This window comes from Pseudorca crassidens, chromosome 1 (genome assembly GCF_039906515.1).
Source record: "Pseudorca crassidens isolate mPseCra1 chromosome 1, mPseCra1.hap1, whole genome shotgun sequence".
In the NCBI taxonomy this organism is placed as follows: Eukaryota; Metazoa; Chordata; class Mammalia; order Artiodactyla; family Delphinidae; genus Pseudorca; species Pseudorca crassidens.
The window spans coordinates 41,752,913-41,773,910 of NC_090296.1; the positions used below are offsets into that span (position 1 = coordinate 41,752,913).

The 20,998-nt window shown below is 40.4% G+C and overlaps 1 protein-coding gene across 2 annotated transcripts; it reads left to right on the plus strand.

The window, feature by feature from the left end:
• Positions 1-2,298: 2,298 nt before the first annotated feature.
• DHRS7 (dehydrogenase/reductase 7) lies at positions 2,299-20,380 on the plus strand. Of its 2 annotated transcripts, none has more exons than XM_067734470.1 (7): positions 2,299-2,697; positions 8,856-9,008; positions 10,765-10,871; positions 11,341-11,580; positions 14,161-14,283; positions 15,491-15,706; positions 16,082-17,775. In XM_067734470.1, the coding sequence occupies exons 1-7, from the start codon at positions 2,565-2,567 to the stop codon at positions 16,136-16,138; spliced, it is 1,029 nt and encodes a 342-aa protein (XP_067590571.1). In that variant the 5' UTR covers positions 2,299-2,564; the 3' UTR covers positions 16,139-17,775. The 2 variants fall into 2 exon arrangements, with proteins under 2 accessions (XP_067590571.1, XP_067590580.1); XM_067734479.1 differs by lacking the exon at positions 16,082-17,775 and adding an exon at positions 18,375-20,380 and having other exon boundaries at positions 2,305-2,697.
• Positions 20,381-20,998: the final 618 nt, after the last annotated feature.

The following is a 20,998-nucleotide window of genomic DNA, read 5'->3' on the forward strand; positions in this document are numbered from 1 at the left end:
CTTACTCACCAGGGATGGGCAGACCAAAAATCATATTCTTTGGGCCAGTTTTTCCCAGCCCTGGGCCTGCTTCCCAGCTCCCACTCCCATAACTGCCATCTGCAGACCTGTCCCCTTTCACACACACACACCCACCACCACCACCCCCAGCTGGAGTTTGTGATGGAGAATAGAGTGTACCCATCCATGGGTATGGTCTGGCTTGGGACATTAAGTCTAACTCAACCATTTCATTTTACAGAAGGAGAAAAAGGCTCAGAGGAAACTCTTGAAAAGAATTTGTTCACTGTAGTAGTATTGAAACCGAGCAGGACCCTGCGGGGCCCTCCCAGGTACAAAAGCGCTTCCATGTACAAAAGCGCTTCCATGACCCGTTTCTTGTTTGTAGAAAAGCTGTAGTCTCTGAGGCCCCCCCTGAGTCGCAAAAGAGCAGGCTCAAGCAGTTCATGATTAGGACAACAGAGTCACAGAATCTTTAGTTCCTCCCTGAAGAACGTAGATAACAGTGTCTGATGCACATTCCTGAATTGTTTTGCAAAATACTAAAACCACTACCATATGGAAAAAGCTAACTGTATGATGACTAGCCTACAGCCATGACATAAGCTGCTCCATCTTACACAATTTGCAAGAACCGGCCTCAAGGAAATGGAGACAAATCGACCTGGAATTGAAGATTAACTGCACTTAAAACAATCAAGATGACACCGACCAGACCACCACATGACCAGTTTCAAGATGTTTGTTGGAGCTGACTGTGCTGTTCTGCACACTCCTGAAACTTCTCCGTTTTTCCCTGTAAAACCCTTTCCCTCTAACTGACAAGTGGGAAATGGTTTGGGGGTTGCTAGTCCACCATCTCCCTAGGTTGCCGGCTTCCTGAATAAAGCATCTTTCTATTTTCAACAACCCTTGTCTCTTGGAACACTGAGCAAGAGCAGCTGAACCTGAGATCGGTTCCAGCTCCAGCTGGTAACTATTTTTAAGCACCTTATTTGAAAAGTCATTTGTCATAAGGAAAACAAAACCCATATTGTAAAGGTGACAAGGCAATAAGGGTAACTCTTGAGCAATATTATTCCAAGTTGTGATGAGGATAAACTATCAGTCAGGGTCAAGGTTTAGCTAGGTAGGGCACATCTTCCTCCAGGAACCCAGAACAATATCACAACAATTTCTGATTCAACACAGTGTAAACATTCTTATGGCTTTCCGGTGTAAGAGAACTCTATAGGTGTAGAATATAGAGTTTATAAATAAAGCCCTCACCTTTCAGGTTGGAGTCTAAGAAATGATAATTATAATAGAAACAATAAATAATAATAATAATTAATTCTAATAACTACAAAAGAATGAATATAATTACTGCATATGAGCCACTGTGCTCCTCTCACAGGCATTTTTCTCATTTAAATTACATATTCTTGGGCTTCCCTGGTGGCACAATGGTTAAGAATCTGCCTGTCAATGCAGGGGACATGGGTTCGAGCCCTGGTCCGGGAGGATCCCACATGCGCGGAGCAACTAAGCCCGTGTGCCACAACTACTGAGCCTGCGCTCTAGAGCCCACGTGCCACAACTACTGAAGCCCGTGCGCCTAGAGCCTGTGCTCCTCAATAAGAGAAACCACCAGAATGAGAAGCCGGCGCACCACAACGAAGAGTAGCCCCCGCTCACCGCAACCAGAGAAAAGCCCGCGCGCAGCAAAGAAGGCCCAACGCAGCCAAAGATAAATAAATAAATTTGTTTTAAAAAATTACATATTCTTTGTGGGTACAGATAAGGAAAAAATTTACTCAGGGTCACTGAGGGCTCAGCTACCCGGACTCCAACTGAGTTGGCTCAAGTCCCCAGTCCGTGCTCCTAGCACTAGACTCAAGTTGCCCAACCTGCACTTTCTCATTCAGCAATGGGGCCAGGGTCACTTTTCAAGGTGCTTTCCAAATTTAGGTGGACACGGGGCCAGTCTTACTCAGCCACTGGGTTAATTCGGTGAGGGGGTGGGGGTGGCGTGGGGTGGAAACAAATTGACGGTTTGTTGGGTTCATCTAGTTAAAGAAAGAAAGATAACAAGGGGGAGGAGGAGGTCGAATTCATAGGTTGGAATATTTGTGCTCCTCCTGAGCTTCGAAAACTATTTGCCCGCAAAACAACTGTAAAAGAATCGTTCTTGAGATTATAAATGCTGTAACTACCGTACCAACAGGAGTATCGCCAAGTGCTTAAGTCATCCACGCCGTCTGTTCCTACTGCAACCCCTTATTAGGAGCACAAGCAGGCAAAACCTGGGCAGCGATCGCCGGGCTGGGCGCTGGTCCGGCATTGCCCACGCCCAACGCGCGCAGCCGAGGGTCGGCTCCCGGCCGGCGGGGAGCCGGTCTGGGAGCACCTGACCACTCCTCCCTTCTGCCGGATCTCTGGGCGGGCCCGGGCCGGGGGCGGGCGCGGCGGCGGCGGAGGCGGCGGCGCTGAGGCACGACCGCTGCCGCGCGGCTTAAGACTAGGGCGGTGGCTCTGTTGGTCTGTCGGCCTTCGTCCTACGTAGCAGGGCGCGCGCGGCCGCGATGAGCTGGAACCTGCTGCTCTGGCTGCTGGCGCTGTGCGCGCTGCTCGCTCTCGTGGTGCAGCTGCTACGCTTCCTGCGGGCCGACGGCGACCTGACCCTGCTGTGGGCCGAGTGGCAGGGGCGACGCCCAGGTGAGGACCCACAGTCGCCTTTCCGGAGTGGGAGGCCGGGCTTCGTGCGGTCCGATTTCCGCTGCCTTTGCGTCCCTCGCGAAGGGTGGCGTGGAGCTTCCGGGAAGCGAGGCTGCGTCTTTCCCCGGGGCTGCGGTTCGGGGAGGAAGGGTCCGGGGCCTTTTGTCTTCTGTCCTGGTCCATATGGACTTCCCTGGTTGCCAGCATAAGAGAGCATTGTGGGGTGCCCACAGATCTCAGAATTCTCAACCCCGCTCCCAGGGATTCAAATGCAGCGTGGGAGGACAATACTTTGAGAAAGTGCGTTCGTAAAGGAGACTCCTTTTGAGGCTACTTTGTGCGGTTGTTTATCTGCCATTTCTCACTCTACTCAGAGTAGCGAAATTAAATTTGAGGTAATCCAGAGTCACCCACATACCTGCTTACTCACTGGGATAAAAGTATAACCATAGAAAGAACTGGATTGGCGTTTTGCCTGGAGGAAGATCATTACTGGCATACTAAAAGGCGTTCTGCCTGTCTCACTTTTATCTTTGCCCTGCTTAATATTTGATGGTCGTTTACTAAACGCATTCTATGTGCTAAGCACTGGGCTAGGCCCTTTTCACACATGACAGGTCACCTTTTCAGTGACTCTTAAGCTTATTTTCCAGATAGGGAAACTAATGCTCAGAGAAATTCAATAGACTACCCAGAGCTAGGCTTTGGATCTGTAAGGGCCAGGGGGGAAGTGGGATTTCCCTGGACCTAGTTTCCTGTATGAAACTATCCAAATTATGTGAGGAGGTTTGCTTGGAAGTGATAACTAGTATGCTTTAAAAATGGAGCCAGGCATATACCCTGAGAAAACCATAATTCAAAAAGAGACATGTACCCCAATGTTCGTTGCAGCACTATTTACAATAGCCAGGAGGACATGGAAGCAACCTAAATGTCCATTGACAGATGAATGGATAAAGAAGATGTGGCACATATATACAATGGAATGTTACTCAGTCATAAAAAGGAACGAAAGTGAGTTATTTGTAATGAGGTGGATGGACCTAGAGTCTGTCATACAGGGTGAAGTAAGTCAGAAAGAGAAAAACAAATACCGTATGCTAACGCACATATATGGAATCTAAATAAAAGGTAATGATGAACCTAGTGGCAGGGCAGGAATAGAGATGCAGATATAGAGAACGGACTGTAGGACACGGCGTGGCGGTGGGGGGGGCGAGGCGGGGTTGGGAAGCTGGGACGAAGTGAGAGAGTAGCACTGACATATATACCTTACCAAATGTAAAATAGGTAGCTGGTGGGAAGCTGCTGCCTAGCACAGGGAGATCAGCTCAATGTTTTGTGATGACCTAGAGGGGTGGGATAAGGAGGGTGGGAGGGAGGCTCCAGAGGGAGAGGATATGGGGATATATGTATACATATGGCTGATTCACTTTGCTGTACTGCAGAAACTAACACAACAGTGTAAAGCAATTATACTCCATTAAAACTGTTAAAAAAAAAAAACCCCAAAAACTGGAGCCAGGGAGGGGAGAGGAGCCATATCACTTACACAGGGGTGAGAATTGGTTCTTGGGGACAGAAAAAATTCTTAGATGGTACAATGTTTTATGCCCCTCCAAAGCTCATCTCTATCCAACAAAATATTATTCCTTAGTAGTTCATTTTTCTTCTTGGGTTTTTTGGGGGTATAGCATGTGTAGGGCTGACATTGAGTTCATGGAAAATACATAACACATGTGCAAGATCAGGGCTACAGAACTATGGTAAATAGATGGCTGTGATTGGTAGACTTTCTCTTAGTCGTTTGCTCCATCTCAACAGATGGAATGCATGTGCCTATTGGCTGCTTTGTGGATGTTTGTGTTTGATCCTCAGTGCTTTTGTGTTAAATTGGACTTTGAGAATTCCATAAAAATATCTTATATTTTATTATTCTATAAAAGTTATTCAACTGATAATGTCAAGTGCTGAAAAGGAAAAATGTTGACAATATCTAGCAGCTAGTTAAATGAAAAGTTATTTTAACATATCAAGTAAAAGTTAAGGTGGCTAAAGGTAATTTTTAAGAAATTCATTTAGTTTTTTCAGTGTCTTACTTTTGCTGGAAAAGTATCAGTTTTGAAGGGTTTTTTAATACATTTAATTACTTTGCTATTATTATGTAGCTGTATAATTTGCCAATTTACATATGTAATATAATACATTACAATTTAAGTAAATACATTACAAGTTATTTAGCAAAATAACTTTTGTAAGTTTACAGTTGTAAAGTTAAATGTTAATAGCTTTTAAATTTTAACTTAACTTTTAACTTAATTTTTAAAGTTCACCATTCTTAAACCTGCATTGACTGAAGAGTAAACGTTATAGAACTCCTTTTATGTGTAAAGCAAGATAGATATATGTAAATACATAAACAGATGTACAGTATACCTGTGAAATTAAAATGTCTTGGAGGAGTTATTAGGAAAAAGTGACTAAAAAGACATTTAGGGGCTGGGGGTGGGGGTGAGGTGATAATGAAAAAAAGTTAAAGGAACATGAAGATAGACTCAAGTTCCCAAAACAGCTCAGCCTGCAAAGATGGGTAGACTCTTTGAAGGTTAAAAAAAAATTATCCTCTTTTTCTTCTCTATAGGTTTATTACTTTTTGTCACTTTAAAAAATAGACAATATACTCACATAAGGCAAATTTTAAAAATACAAAGGGATGTGTGGTGACAAGTAAAGCTCTCTTCCACCCTTGTCTCCCAGCCACCCAGTATGCCTCTTTGGAGGCAACCACCATTTCCTGCCTTTTATGTATCCTTCTGGAGATAGTCTCTGCATTTCCAAGCATGTATCTCACATGGTGAAATTTAAGAGTGACTAATTTTAGTTATTGCATGTAGATGCAGAAAAATCCATGGCACCAGTCCAGAGTAGGAAAAGTCTCAACAGCAGCACATGTGAGGAAGACTCAGATTTTAGTTGGCCGTAACCTCGATGTGAGTCAACTGTGAAGTGCCAGAAAAGATTAGGCAATCCTGGGAGATGTTTAGTGTCTGATGGAACAAACTGCAAACAACAGCAGATGTCTTCTGAATACCTGCTTGTGTTGGCCTCTGTGCTGGGCACTGGGGACACAGCAGTGACTGAGCCAGCCACTGCCTGGGCCCTCACGGAGCCTCCCTTCTGAGGGACAAGGGAAGCGATTTAGTCATGTCACCTTGCTCTGAACTGTCCAGACCCCATGGGAATCCTGTGTCCTGCTCTGGCCGGCTCCTTTCAGTAGGAACATTGACCAGCTGGAGCTTGTGCAGAGGGTATGAGCAGAAGAGTGAGGAAATCGGATGCCATGTCATCTGAGGGAAGGTAGCAGAAATTGGAGGTGTTTAGCCTTAGAGAAGCAAGAGATGAAAGGATGTAGGGAGGACATAACAGCTGTCTTCAAATAAATGAGACACTGTCATGTGCAAAACAGGCTTGATTTATTCTTCCTGACACCACAAGGCAGAAGTGCTGCCAATGGCTGCTGGTCCATAGAAGTTAAAAAGTTATCAGTATAAGAAAGAATCTCTGAACCCCTTAAATGATTAGACTTGCCTTAAAAAGGAACCGGTGCCTCAGAGATAAAGATAACTAGCTTACTCTTCCTGTGAGGAAATTAAGTAGATCGTAGTCAACAGCCTGAGGGGAGAATTCTGAAACTGGGTTGAGGGTTGAACTCTAAGTGTCCTTCCAACTCCAAGAATCTGCTTTCAGAAGCTCTTTAGGGGAGGCCAGTTATGTATGCCAGATTCTGTTGAATTGTTAAACAAAAGTTGGTGCTGAATAAAAAAGTTTTCTTCTCCAGAGTGGGAAGAAGGGTGCCAGAACTGCAGGTGTACTAAGGTAAATGTGAGCCTGTGGGTTTTCATTGTTGCCTTTAAATAATGTTTGCATATTGGTATACAAATGAAGAAATCTTTGTTAGTTCTGTGCTAGTTAGTAAATAGTTACAAACAAATTATATTCACCTTGGAGTCTTGTGTATTGCAGAACTTTGGAACAATGAGTCGTCAATGAATGACTATGAATATACATTCTGCTATTCCTGATAAAGTCCTTCAGGAAGGATGCTCAGTTGAGCCTTTCCACAAAAGTACATCAGATGTGGGAGTTCCCTGGTGGTCTAGTGGTTAGGACTTGGAGCTTTCACTGCCGTGGCCCAGGTTGGGGAACTGAGATCCTTCAAGCTGCAGCCAAAAAAAAAAAAAAAAAGATGATAGGAAAGCATTGTAGCCCAGACACAGTATTTGGGATGTTTCTGTCCTTACTTCAGATATTTACATGACACCTCTTTCCTGAGGACATTTCCTTGAATGGCTAAGATAGTTGGGTTCTAAGATATTGATCTTATTAAAACGTGGTCAGTGTAGGCTAGTGATCACAGTGTGGGCTTTGGAGCTAGATATACCTGGACTCCTATCCTAGCTCTGCCAGGGTTCTTGGGTGTTTATTCAACAGTGATTTATGGAGTGCTTTCTCTATGCGAGTCTCTGTGCGATGCACTGAGGACACAGCAGTGAATAAGGGAGTCAGGGTTCTAGCCTTAAGGAAATTTACAGTCTAGTGCTGTAAATTAATCTCTGTAAACCTCAGTTTCCTTTTCTATAAAACTGAGATAATTCTTGTTTCATAAGGTCCTTGTGAGGGTTTTCATAAGGTAATATGTTTAAGCACATAGGAAGCAATGAAAAAATGTTAAGCCATTAAAGTTAGTAACCCCATTGCCCCTGGCTGGAGAAATTACAACATACAATGTGTTTTGCTGCCAAAAAGTCCATTTGTTAATCAATTTTAGCAACAATTACAGTTGACATTTTATTAAGCACTGAGTATGTGTCACACACTGCTCTGAGTGCTTTACACATTTTAACTCATTTCTCTCAACAGTCCTATGAAGGAGGTTTTATTATTAATTCAGTTTTCCAGGTTTGGAAAATTAAGGCACCGAGTTCTCACATGGGAGCATTTCATTGCTGTGTGTGACACAGCTGGAACTTAAGCCGATAGTCTCCAGAGCTCTTACTGATTACCCGCCAGTTAGGTTTTAGAATTATTTGACTAAAACAGTAAACTAGTTTCCTGATTTTAACTTTTCTGATCTAAAATCAGCAAGGTGTATCTTAAATAAAACCTTGTTTGCTATTTTTGATAAATAACACATTTTAATAAACAAGGCACACAGGAACACTGCACTACAGTGACTCTCTATGAATTCAGATGGACGGTGGCTATCGTGTGCTTCAGTGCAAATAAGTTTTTCACTGGAGAATAAACCACTCATCATTGCTTTATTTTTACAATTTTTACAATCTTTAACAAGATGATACTTGGGCAAGCAGAGTACATTTCATTGCTCATATGTATTTCTTCTTGGGTGAACTACTAGATTCTTCTAAGGTGAAAGCTCAGGCATTTGGGGGGCACTAAAAACCTTTAGTTGATAGGCATCAGATATGATTGACAAATGGGGAAAACATGACTTTAAAAATCCAGGGTGATTCTACCATACCCTAGAGTAGAACTTGGTATATTCAGATTTGCAAGAAATTAGAATAATAGAATTGAAAACTGGATGGGACTTTTAGTGATCATCTTATCTGAATCCCTCATTTATGAATAAGGAAAGTGAGAATGTGAATCCAGATACTTTCTATTTACTTACCCTTACTTTTCTTGATCAAATATACAGATAAATAGAGTCTTAGAGTCAGACCATGGAGTTATACCTTGAAGTAAAGTCTGGAAAACTCACCAAGAGTCTAGAATACACAAAATAACATGTTGATAACTGCTACTAATGTGATTTGTAGCACTAAGTAGGAAGTGTTTTCTTAGGATATTTAATTAAAAAAAATTTAAACCACTTTATTGAGGTATGATTATAAGAAACTGGCCATATTTAATGTATACAACTGGATGAGTTTGGGGATAAGTATACACCTGTGAGACCATCACCACAATCAAGGCTGTAAACATAGGATATTTAAATTTTTAAGCGCCACACATTATGTCTTCATATTCAGTGATATTGTTTAAAACTACTTTTTTCCTTTGGTTAATCTTTGATTTATGGATGTAACTCATAGCTTATTTTCTCCCCTCAATCCCCACTCCTTTTTCAATAGAATGGGAGCTGACTGATATGGTGGTGTGGGTGACTGGAGCATCAAGTGGGATTGGTGAAGAGCTGGCTTACCAGCTGTCCAAACTAGGAGTTTCTCTTGTGCTGTCATCCAGAAGAGTGCATGAGCTGGAAAGGGTGAAAAGAAGATGCCTTGGTAAGTACATCTAAAAGAGCAGCAGTGCTTCCTAGAAGTAAATCAGAACCCAAAGTCAAAATTTGGCAATTTTAGAGAGAAGAGGGGGATTCTCCTGGGCAGTGGACTCTGTTTCCAAATGCTCTACGTGCTTTGATCCAAGTCCTCTTCCTTTTGTCATCTCTTAGTTAGCTGGCCTGGCCTTTTTCTTCTTTTTTTCTGCCACATTTCTACTTTTTTTTTGACACTGGTTCTTAGCATTAGGGAGTGACCATCAATTCTCTCAAATGCTAGTGGATTTTTAGTGACCAGATAAATGTCTTACACTTTTGTCTTAAAGAAAGAACAGTTTGGTTCTTATGTATGATATACATGTATGTAACCAGAAAAATTTAATTGACATTTTGGTAAAACATCAGATATTAAAATCATAGGAAATGGTATAAGATTTTTGTTACCAGGAATAAACAGGAATAGAGTTAAATTTTTTTTGGGGGGGGAATGCCACACATGTGGGAATCTTAGTTCCCGGACCAAGGATCGTACCCATGCCACTTTGCAGTGGAAGCACGGAGTCTTAATCACTGGACCACTAGGGAAGTCTCGGAATAGAATTAAGTTTGAAAAATGCAACTTGAGGTAGTATTTTTCATATATATAGGACAACAATGTTTTTGTCGGTTTGGGTTTTGGTGTAGTTATGTTCACAGTGAAAGCAGCCTCAAGTAATAAAGTTATTATTTCTCATGGGACATTTAGTATCTACACTGAAATAATTTTGAATTTTCCAGTAGACCATTTTTTGGGTCATTTACCTGTCATTCTTTAAAAATCTTTCTTTCACTTTGCTGATGGAACTAACCACCCAGAAACAGAGTTAGTTGCCAAGGCCACAAGCCCTCTTTCACGATATTGCTTTCAAAGGCTTCTTGTGTTTTTGAACTGGGCCACTTCTTAACGGCAGTTGCTCCTCCTCTGTTGAGACTTGCACTGGCAGAAATGAACCATAACAGCATTTCTTAGCTGGAGTAAGGCTGTTTCCTTTTGTCAGATCATTAGTCCAAACTATTTCTTTTAAAAAACAGTTACTGTTTCACAATTTACTCCTTTGCCCATAAAGCCTTTACACCTCTTGTTTTCTCTACTTACTTGTTTTTCTTATTGAAACACAACCTTGTTGTATTTCAAGGTTATTCAAGGAAATTAGTTTCAGTTGCTCTTTTGATGAACAGAAATAGAAAGGGCCATTATAGCACAACTTGTTTCTTGGTTGCGAATTTCAGGATTGTATCCTTTTCCTTGTTTGCCTCCTAGAAACCTTAGCCTCTGGAAGGAAGCTTCTATGTGTCATGGGACTGGAGGACTCAACTTATTGATTTTCAGCATAAAATTTTTAAAAATGTGCTTAAAAATCAAGTAGTGAACCTGTCATATAACAGTTGTACAGATGTACCTCTGTACTTCTAAAGAAATTGCTCTAAAATTTTTGCTTTTTTTAGTTTGTAATATAATCTTGATTTCTTCCAGAGTCTGTTCCAATATTAGGCTGTATATATTCAAGCTGAAGAGAGGAATTCTGCTTCCTGTGTACCCAGCTTTTTGTCTGATGATATGTTGCCATATCACCACCAGTCCTCTTCTTGGTCACTGAAGAGAACCTCATCCACAGGGCCACCCAGAAACAAGTTCATTGCCAAATGTGGTTGTAGGGTGGGTGTTAAATGTTAATGTAAATAGCACATGACTTCCACATTAATTTTTAAGTGTCTTTATTTAGAGAACGGCAATTTGAAAGGAAAAGATATACTCATTTTGCCCCTTGACCTGACTAACAGAAGTTCCCATGAAATGGCTACCAAAGCGGTTCTCCAGGAGTTTGGCAAAGTAAGTAGCATTTTGAGTGCATGAATCTTGCTTTGAAGTAGCTGCAAAAGAGATTCCCATCTATGGTGCTGTCATTCAAAGGGCTTTAGGCAAATGGGTTCATGCAGTGTGATGAAGGCCCATGAGTTGGGCCTCTTAATCTCTGAGTCTGTGGCTTTATGTTATTAGAACTTTTCCTCCCTTAACAAATACTAACTCCTCCATGTAGAACAAAAGAAGCTAAAAATCCACTGTGCCTATTATTTTTGTGACACATTATTTTCCATAAAAAGTCACTTAAGTTGAGAATTTAGTTCCATAGGTGAATTCTGATTTTCATTTTATCTTTTTTATTGCTGACTTCTGGAAATATACCATCCTGTTCCATTGATTCATCAAGTTAACAATATAACCAGCCATCCCTGGGAATTCCAACAATACATTTACAGGTCATCTCTAAAGTGCCTCTTTTCTGATTTTCTTTAATTAGATTGACATTCTGGTCAACAATGGTGGAGTATCCCAGCGTTCTTTGTGTGTGGACACCAGCCTGGACGTCTACAAGGAGCTAATAGAGGTTAACTACTTAGGGACGGTGTCCTTGACAAAGTGTGTTCTGCCTCACATGATTGAGAGGAAGCAAGGAAAAATTGTTACTGTGACTAGCCTCCTGGGTGTTATATCTGCACCCCTTTCTGCTGGATATTGTGCCAGCAAACATGCTCTTCAGGTAAGGCTGCCAAAACTGAACTCGGATAGAACTGACCTGAATGTGTATATGGGGCATATGGCCTTCACTGCAAGAGATCAACGGAACTGGGTAGTGATGTACGGAGACAGAGAGAGACCCAAGGAGATCTCGGGTAGAAGACTTACCCAGAAGATGCTAAAAAAGACTTGAGTCTTACATGCCTCTTCCTAATTTAGCAAACATGTCTTGAGCACCTACACTGTGTCATGCACTGCAACAGGTCCTGGGAGTATAAAGGTGATAAGATATGATATGATCCCTGCCCTTGAAAACTGTATAGTCTAGTTGACATGTCACCCTTTACCTTATCCTCGTTTCTAACACATCTTCATGGCAAATTTGGGGTCTACCCCTTGTTTCTTCTACACACATTTCAGGATGTACTTGTCCTGCTCATTTCTGTGACTTCTTTTTCCTTCCCCATTGTTGTTGGTGTTTATTTTACCTGAATTTCTAAATGTACATGCATGTCAGATGTAGGAGCTGCCCACTGAATGATGAGCCCTGCGTTTCATATCCCTACAGGGACTAGCCTTGACTCTGTTTACTCTGATTTCATTGGAAGAAGAAAATCTAGTTAAGGCAGAGTCTCGGAGAAAGCTTAATTTGGCTTGCATAATTTATGAGATGTGAATATTAGAAACGAATGAATTTTTAATGTTGGCTCAAGAGTGGATAAGAAATGTTACTAAACTATAACATGGAGCAAATTAAATCGTAAGGCCAGTAGGAGGAGAATGATTAAGAAAGACAAATGATTTATAATTAATGCTGTTGAAGGTCAGTTTAAGTAGAATGTTTCACTGTTGGAATAATGAGATGCAATAGTTGAATGGTCATCAGTTTCATGAAAATTTGAAGCTTTGGTTCCTTAGGATCCTCTTTCTGCTGTGAAGAGCAGACAGTTGCAGAGTGATGAAATGAAATACGGGAGTGATGATTTCCTCATATTTGGTAATGGGGTATCATTTACTTCCTGCAGAGCAGTTGGGCAAGTCTCCGGCAGGCAGATGAGGGAAGTTGGCCACCCCATCTGTTTCACACTTAGTGTCTCATGAGACATGCAGGATGCTTTCAGTCAAACACAATATGAGTTGTCTGGCCTGCCCTCCAAGACTCACTGTTTTATTATTGGATTTGATCATCTGATACCATGTGGCAGGTTGAGACTCTGGTTATACCAGTAGCTGAACACTGAGACCAGGAGGCTCTTTTTGAAGAGCACATTTCCTTCCCCGATACCCAGCAAGCTAGAGAGTGAACTTATTTGTCATTCAGAGGTTCACACACTATACTAGATGTGATTTCAAACAAGGAGAGGTTTTCGTGTCTGGTGTATTGGCTTTCATGGTGTCCTCTCCCTTCTTTTGCTTACAGTGGCAGAAGGTTAAGGGTGCAGGAGTTCATTCATGAAGCCTTTTTTCCTGTCCATCAGTCAGGCACTGTATTAGTCTCTGACAGCGTGAACCCTCAAAGACCCTGTGTTTGTTAGGCATCAGCATTAAAGGCTGGTAACTGTTTGATGTTATTGGATCATAAATGAATGTACCCTGGGTTAGCTGCTTAGGCTTTTCAGTTAATTCAGTTTATCACAATGTAGTCTTGGAATATTTCCTGATTTAGAGAGGAGATGAAGGGATGTAGATGTTTACTCCCTATTTGGTTTAGAAATGGGCAGTATCCTGTAAGTCTAGAGGGTCCAGCTTGTTTTTACAAAAGCCATTGAGTAAGCAATCATATTACATTTTTAACTAGCTGTGTACTCTCTTACTACCCCCAAAATATAAATCTTTGCTGAAACTAATTATCTATTCAAATAGTAATTGAAAAGGTTGAACTTTCCTCTATGATAGTTTCGGTTTAGTACTAATCCCCGCTTGCTCCCCCTTGCCCCAACATCTGCACTTTAGGCCACTTCGAGGGAGAAAAAGAAACCCAGCCTCAGTGATGCTCAATGGAGAACATGCAACCCTTTTGGAGTGGGGAGCTGGCGGCGACTAGGTGGGAGGGTGTATCAGACTCTCCAGGGGTAGTCTCTCACTTATTCAGTGCTAAATCACTGGTGGCACGAGCTGCCACTGCCAATGCGGGGATGAACCATTCATACCTGGAAAGAGCTGAGAATGCCTCTTCTAGATTGCCTTCAGTCTTACACTTAAAAATGCCTCATCTTGCGTAATTACATTTCCTATCCTTTACTCAGGCATTTCAGAACATATTTTCTGCTGCTGTTGTCCTTTATAAAAAGTTGAAAAGGGGCTTCCCTGGTGGCGCAGTGGTTGAGAGTCCGCCTGCCGATGCAGGGGACACGGGTTCGTGCCCCGGTCCGGGAAGATCCCACATGCCGCGGAGCGGCTGGGCCCATGAGCCATGGCCGCTGAGCCTGCGCGTCCGGAGCCTGTGCTCCGCAACGGGAGAGGCCACAACAGTGAGAGGCCCGCGTATCGCAAAGAAAAAAGAAACAAAAAAGTTGAAGAAAAGTAATTCCATGCTATTAGTAAACATGAGATATGTGTCTGTATTTAATTTTACTTGCTTTTTTTTTTTTTTGCCTTTTAGGGGTTTTTTAATACGCTCCGAATTGAACTTGCTACATACCCAGGTATAATAGTTTCTAACATTTGCCCAGGACCTGTGCAATCAAATATTGTGAAGAATGCCCTAACTGAAGAAGTCACCAAGGTAAAAATTTCTAGTTGGGGAATAATTTGAGTGCTTTAGTAGTTATACACTGGCATCATATCACTATGCCTCAGGGTTTTCATGTTAGAATTGCTTATGAACTCTTTACAGAACTTAACTCAGCATTAGGAAAATGGTTAAGGTTAGCTGATAGGGCTTTGGCATCCAGTTTTAATAAACGCTAAAGAAATTACTAAGATACTGCTAATAAGTAATCCACTATTATGTGCGCTATCAGTATTTTAAAAACCCAGTTTTAATCAATTCACAAATTATAGCAACACTGAAAGGTTCTGTGTGGCTGAATTTTGGTACATTAAATCTTACTGGGATTTTAAAAAGGGATTATGATGAAGGAGCTTAGAAAAAAGCTTGTTGAGTTGTACTAATTTTAGGTTAGCCTCACCCAGGCCTGTGCTTCCCTCAGCTCATAGATTACACATGTGATCTATCAAATGAATAGTGAATGTCTCATGAAGAATCCAGTATCACTCACTAATACAAAAATCCCTCTAAAGGCCATGAAATTTTCCTTCTTCTCCACTAATATTTCTACTGAGATATAAATCTATATATGCTTCTATGTAAATGTTTATATATACAGTTTACATTTTCACATTTTCTGTGGAGGCACTATGGTAAAATAGAATAAGCACTCTATTATAGGAATCAAGGGACTTGGAATATAGAACTGGCTACTACTAAATGATCTGTGTGAGCACAGGTAAGTTACTGCCTTTCTGGGCCTCAGTTTATTTGTAGAATGGTAGTGGGTTAACTAGAGTAGCAGTACCAGATTTGTTCAATACCAAGAAACCGCTTTTATCTTCTTCCTCCATTTCATCCTCATGGACTCCATATTTTATAGAATTTCTATGTATTAATTTAAAATTTTTTACTAAGTGACATGGAATTATCATTAAGTACTTTAAGACGGTACAATTCTAATTAAAAGCAGAGAACTTTTATCTTGTAGTTAGCCTGCACAATCTTATCTGGTTAAGTGTATGAATTCCATTAGGCTTTTTGAAATATTACAAATAGCTTATAGGAACCCATTAGTACCTGTGGGGACTCCTAAGGGGCATGAGGCCACTTTAAAGGAGTCACTCAACTAGATGTCTTCTGGGTCCTTTCTAGCCTAAAAGTTCTGTGAGATAACTTGGATAAATACACATCCCTCACTAATTTTTCAAAATTTTCTTAGACTACAGGCAGCAATGCAGATCAGTCCCACAAGATGGCAGCCAGTCGTTGTGTGCAGCTGATGTTAATCAGCATGGCCAATGATTTGAAGGAAGTTTGGATCGCGGATCAGCCTTTTTTGTTAATGGCATATTTGTGGCAGTATATGCCAACCTGGGCCTGGTGGATAACCGACAAATTAGGGAAGAAAAGGATTGAGAACTTTAAGAATGGTGTGGTAAGACCGATTTATACATTTCTGAATACATATCCGTCTTGTAGGAAAGTATGACATCTTCTAGTGCTTGAAAACTAACCTTCCACCAACCTCATGATATAAATACAAAAGGTATAGAAAGTTTTCCATTCCCCCATGCATATCTGTTGGTTTACTATAAATTACTACTGGTCTTGGAGAAAGTTTTCTACAAGGTAAAATCAAATCAAGGATTGCCATTTTTTCTTCTATACTTACTGTTTGGCTAGTGTATGGGCCAAAATGCTTTTTCTCTACCATGTGTCCCCACAAACTCCAACCCATCTTACAAGTTTACATCCTACAAGTGTCACCTCCTTGGGTTGATACCTGGCCTCCCCTCCCATTTCTCCCCAGGACTTGGTGTACCTCAGCCCTGTGCCTACCTCCGTCAAAGCACTTCCACACTATTAAAAGAGATGCACTCTTACATGTAGTGCTGGTTCCTTTGACTTTGTTCCAGAAGCACTTTGCACATCTGAGATGTGTCTAGGAAAATACGCTGATCGCTCATTCTTTCAGCACTCATTCTTCCAGAAAAGTAAGGAATGTTATAAACTATTTCTGAGAAAATTGTGACCATCAAAAGAGTTTAATGTATAAACAGCACAGGATATGTAATGAGTTAAGCTAAAAATTATAGATCATATAGATATGATTATGCAAAGAAGCATTATTTCTGTGGATGGTTTTTACTGTTAAAGTATTTCTTTCAGTGATTACTACCTTCTTTTAGAAATGTTAGCAGGGATTGTATATAAGGAGAATTATAAAATGGGATCATACCATTTGTATCATTATATAACCTACCACTATTTAAGCAATCACAAATTGTTAGACATTTGTTCCAGCTTTTTGCAGGACGGTGAAAATGAATTAGTGAAAAAAGCAAAAAACAAAAGAAAACAAAATACTTAAAGAGACTTAAAGGTTCTAAAACTTTCAATATGCACTAACATGTCTAGAGCTTGAAAAATCATGAAGGGGGCTATTCATTTTCTACTAACTAGTTTGCTTTGGGCCAAAACATTTATAAGTGTTTTGGTAACATTAAGTCCCAACACTGGGACTTGGTAGTGTGGGATGGTTCCGAAGGTAGAGCTTCATCAAATATTACAACTGGGTTTGAAATTTAGAGGACAGCAGATATAGTGGCATTGTGCCCAGTGATGGATAAGAGTTGAGAGGGAAAGGCCACCTTACTAAAGAGGTGACACAGCATCCTGGTTAAGAGCATGGAGCCTGGTGCCGGTCTACCTAGGTTGAAATCCCAGCTCTACCCCATACTCGTCCCATGACCCCAGGCAAGTTACTTCTCTCTCAGTCTCCCCATCTACAAAATGGAGACTACTGATAGCACCTAGGCATAGGACTGTTATGGGGAGTAAATAAGTTAGTATGTGGAAAGCTCTTAAAACATACCGTGGAGTGTTATGATTATTAAGTATTAGCTGTTAATGCTTTTGTTTTGATGGCAGGAGGATATTCAGCAAACAGTAAAGATCAAAGAGTTAAATAATATGGCAGAGAGAGAATGCATTATAGAAATAATTGTTTCAGAGGGCAAAGAAGGACTAGGGGCTAGAGTTTCAGTCCCAGTGTAGCAGCTGTTCTTTCAGGAATGTCCGTAAGAAGGATTTTTTTTTGTTTACAGAATACCTAACTGCAAGATATAAACATCACTCAGCAAATCTAGGCACTTCATTACATCTCACATTTGCTAAAAATAATGACCTCTCTCTTCCTACCGACATCTTTAAAATATTGCTTATTACGTGGTCTTACTGCTTTATCACTTTATGATAAACTGGGCATCCTTTCATTTCCCAAAACCATTTCTGAGATATACCTTATTCTTTACACAAAACCCTAGAAACTTTTAAAAGTTGTTCCTCTTTTTTTTTTTTTACTTAATTCTCTCCTCCTTGCTTCTTTCCTCCCCACTGTTATTTTGTATTGTATATATCCATCTCCTTATTGAAATTTGTTTATAAGCATCTAAGTTAAGAGATGCCAGTATTATCCCAAACTAAATGTACTTGTTGATAATACTTGAATTTGTTTCTGTCATTTAAGGTAGGAACATTATGTCTGGAACTTTGTTTTGATGAATCGTTATTAATTTTAGGCATAAAGAATTGCATTGAATTTTGTGTTATAATTTATGTCTTATTTAGTGCAAATTCTTGAAAGTGGTAAATGGATATCTTCCCAAATGAAATGTCACCTCTTAGAGACTGAGTTGCCTTGTTTTACTCTTTAAGCAATGTACTCAAAGTCCACAAAAGATTTTGAAGTTGTCTGTCAATTATTTTAATTCTAAAGACACTGTTCTTTGTATTTACTAAGGCAAGTCAGTGTAGGTATGACATGCTGATCCAGAAGAGTAATAATAGAAATTTCAGCATTTATGAAATGGCATAGTCAGATGCTAACAAATGACAGGGAAATAACTATGCTAAGCCCATTAGAGATATTTTTGTGTAGATCTAGAATTTTGGCTATGATTTTTATTCTGACTTAAGCATTTGCCCAGGTTTTATAAGGATTCTCAACAGTGAATCATAATGATATAGCTCCTCAAAACAGAAGAAATTGTCAAAAACCGGGGTAGAAGAGACTGATTCATGTTTCTGTCATTCTGTTATAGGATGCAGATTCCTCTTATTTTAAAATCTGGAAGACAAAATATCAGTGAAGGAGTACTTGCATTTTTCAAGCCAATGGAAAGAGAAACGGAAAACATAACAACAGCAATTTTCTTATGCACTGAAGACTTATTTGTGATTTTACTTCTTAATAGATACAACTTTCCTTTCAATGTGTAATAAATAAGATTGCCAGGAGTCTTGCAATAAGTGTATTAATACATACTACATTCCTGGATTAACGAGCATTTTAACATACTCTAGCATGTATGCTTAAAATCTAGGTTAGCAGAATGCCAACCAAAGAATTACAGTAATCCATTTAGCATAAATGCATGGAATATTACATGAAGCAGAGTGCTGGGGCATGGGCAGATATAAAGAAGTGTCTGAAATGGCATGCTTCCAAGGTGCTTACACTCTCTTGGAAGAGCTGACAGGTACAAATGTCTGGAATTTGAAGCTGTAGGTAGGACTCATAGCAGCCATAATTTATTAAAAATCTATTATATGTCATTTGCTGTACTGAGGTGCTTTGTAATTAGTTAATTCACTTATTTCTCATAACAGCCCTCTAAGGTAGGTGGTATTATCCACCTTAATAGATGAAGAAAGAAATGACCAAAGCAAGTAGGTGTTACTTTCCCAAGGTCACAGAGCTCGTAAGGGGTAAAGCCTGGGTTAAATTCAGCTCAGGAAGATTCCATTGGCAACTTCTTATTTTAGTTATTATCATTAATTTTACTTTAATCTTTAGCACCTTATAGTAGAAAACATGCATAGGCCATAATAGAAGGGAGAAGAACAGGGGAAGAAGAACATGGTTCTTATGTATAAGCAGTTCACAGTTTACCTATAGACAAGGTAACACCCATAAAATAACTGGAATAGTTGGTGGAGAAGTTGAAGACCACCCCGGTGGCTATCTTTGGGAAATGGGGAAGGTGTAAATGGTGGAGTGATACCATGAGGTACAGCAAGTAAAAGCAATGGAATAAATGCATACATGGCAAGATGGATATATCCTAGAAGCACGGTGATGAGTGAAGAAAGTAAATGATGACTATAACAATTCTGTTTACATATACTTAAATTTATGTGCACAGAAGATAGTGCTCCTTTTGTCCATAGGGGATCCCAGATAATGGAATTATTAAACACAGGCTTGAAAATTATGTTTGGTATATTTAAAGATATAAAACACAAGATTGAGAATCTCAGCAGCAACCTAAGTGTCCATTGATGAATAAAGAAGATGTTGTGTATTTATATAAAATGTAATATTACTCAGCCATTAAAAAAAGAAATCTTGCCACTTGATACAACATGGATGGATCTAGAGGGTATTATGCTAAGTGAAATATGTCAAAGAAAAATACCACATGATCTCACTAATATGTGTAATTTAAAAAAAAGAAAACAAGGGCTTCCCTGGTGGCGCAGTGGTTGAGAGTCTGCCTGCCGATGCAGGGGACATGGGTTCGTGCCCCGGTCCGGGAAGATCCCACATGCCACGGAGCGGCTGGGCCTGTGAGCCATGGCCACTGAGCCTGCGCGTCCGAAGCCTGTGCTCCTTAACGGGAGAGGCCACAACAGTGAGAGGCCCGCGTACTGCAAAAAAAAAAGAAAACAAAAAACAGACACGCAGCCACAGAGAAAACACGGGTGATTATTGTGGGGTAGGGGGCAAAATAGGTGAAGGGGATTAAGAGGAAAAAGCCTCCAGTTATAAACCCCTGTGGGTTTGTTCCTATTGTCTGTTGTTTCTCTTGGATTTGGCTCATGTTGTCTTATCTCCTCAGGTGCTTTATTTTAGATGGTCCAACATAAATATGAAAAATTATAAAAATAACTTAAAAGGTCCAGAGAAGATGTACATTTGCTCTGGGTATTAGCTAGGTACACTACAAATCCAGGGTCACCTTAATCCAGTTTTAGAGATTGAAAAGATTGAAAATGTATCTATTTTTTTTGTTCACCCTCTTTCTTTGGAGAGCCCTGGACTCCATTTTTTAACCCTCTAACTTAGTAGCAAGTCTGCCAAAAGTGTTATCTTCTCAGCCACCTCTTCCTTAATTGGCAAATATTCCTAGAAGAAAAGCAGCTCAAATGCTGAGCTCAGGTCTCTTAAGTTTCATTTTGCCTTGGATCTTGGTTGGTGATATAATTCTTCACTGTCTTCTTGGTTCTCTGATACCTTTAAACAGACTTAAAAATATTATTTTGCCCAGCTTTCCTAATTCTCTGTGAGATGTCTCATGTGAATTACCTAGGCAGTACTAAGGTAGAAGTCAGAAAAGCTGGTATTAGGGCAAGTTCAATCAGGTCAGATATTTTGAATATATGAGATGGAGATAAATAGTTACACATACAGGTTCAGTGCTAAGAAGAGAGGTTGAGTACATGTATTTGAACATCATCGACTTATTGATGATATTTTAGGTCTTGGGAGTGAATGAGAATTGTCTGTGGTGAAATGTAGAGTAAGAAGAGGGGGCCTGAACCAGTTGTTAAGAAATTCCAAAATTTAGATGTCAGGTGGAAAAGGAAAAGCAGCAAAGGTGATTGAGAAGGAGTAGTCAGGGAGACAGGAAGAAAATGAAGATAATGTAGTGTCAGGGAAGCC

What these genes read in the sequence shown, in the direction of transcription:
- DHRS7 (XM_067734470.1), top strand. Translation starts at nt 2,565, where the DNA reads ATGAGCTGGAACCTGCTGCTCTGGCTGCTGGCGCTGTGCGCGCTGCTC. An exon ending in TTCTCCAGGAGTTTGGCAAA is followed by an intron (nt 10,872 to 11,340) that starts GTAAGTAGCATT and finishes TTCTTTAATTAG; the next exon opens with ATTGACATTCTGGTCAACAA. An exon ending in CCAGCAAACATGCTCTTCAG is followed by an intron (nt 11,581 to 14,160) that starts GTAAGGCTGCCA and finishes TTTGCCTTTTAG; the next exon opens with GGGTTTTTTAATACGCTCCG.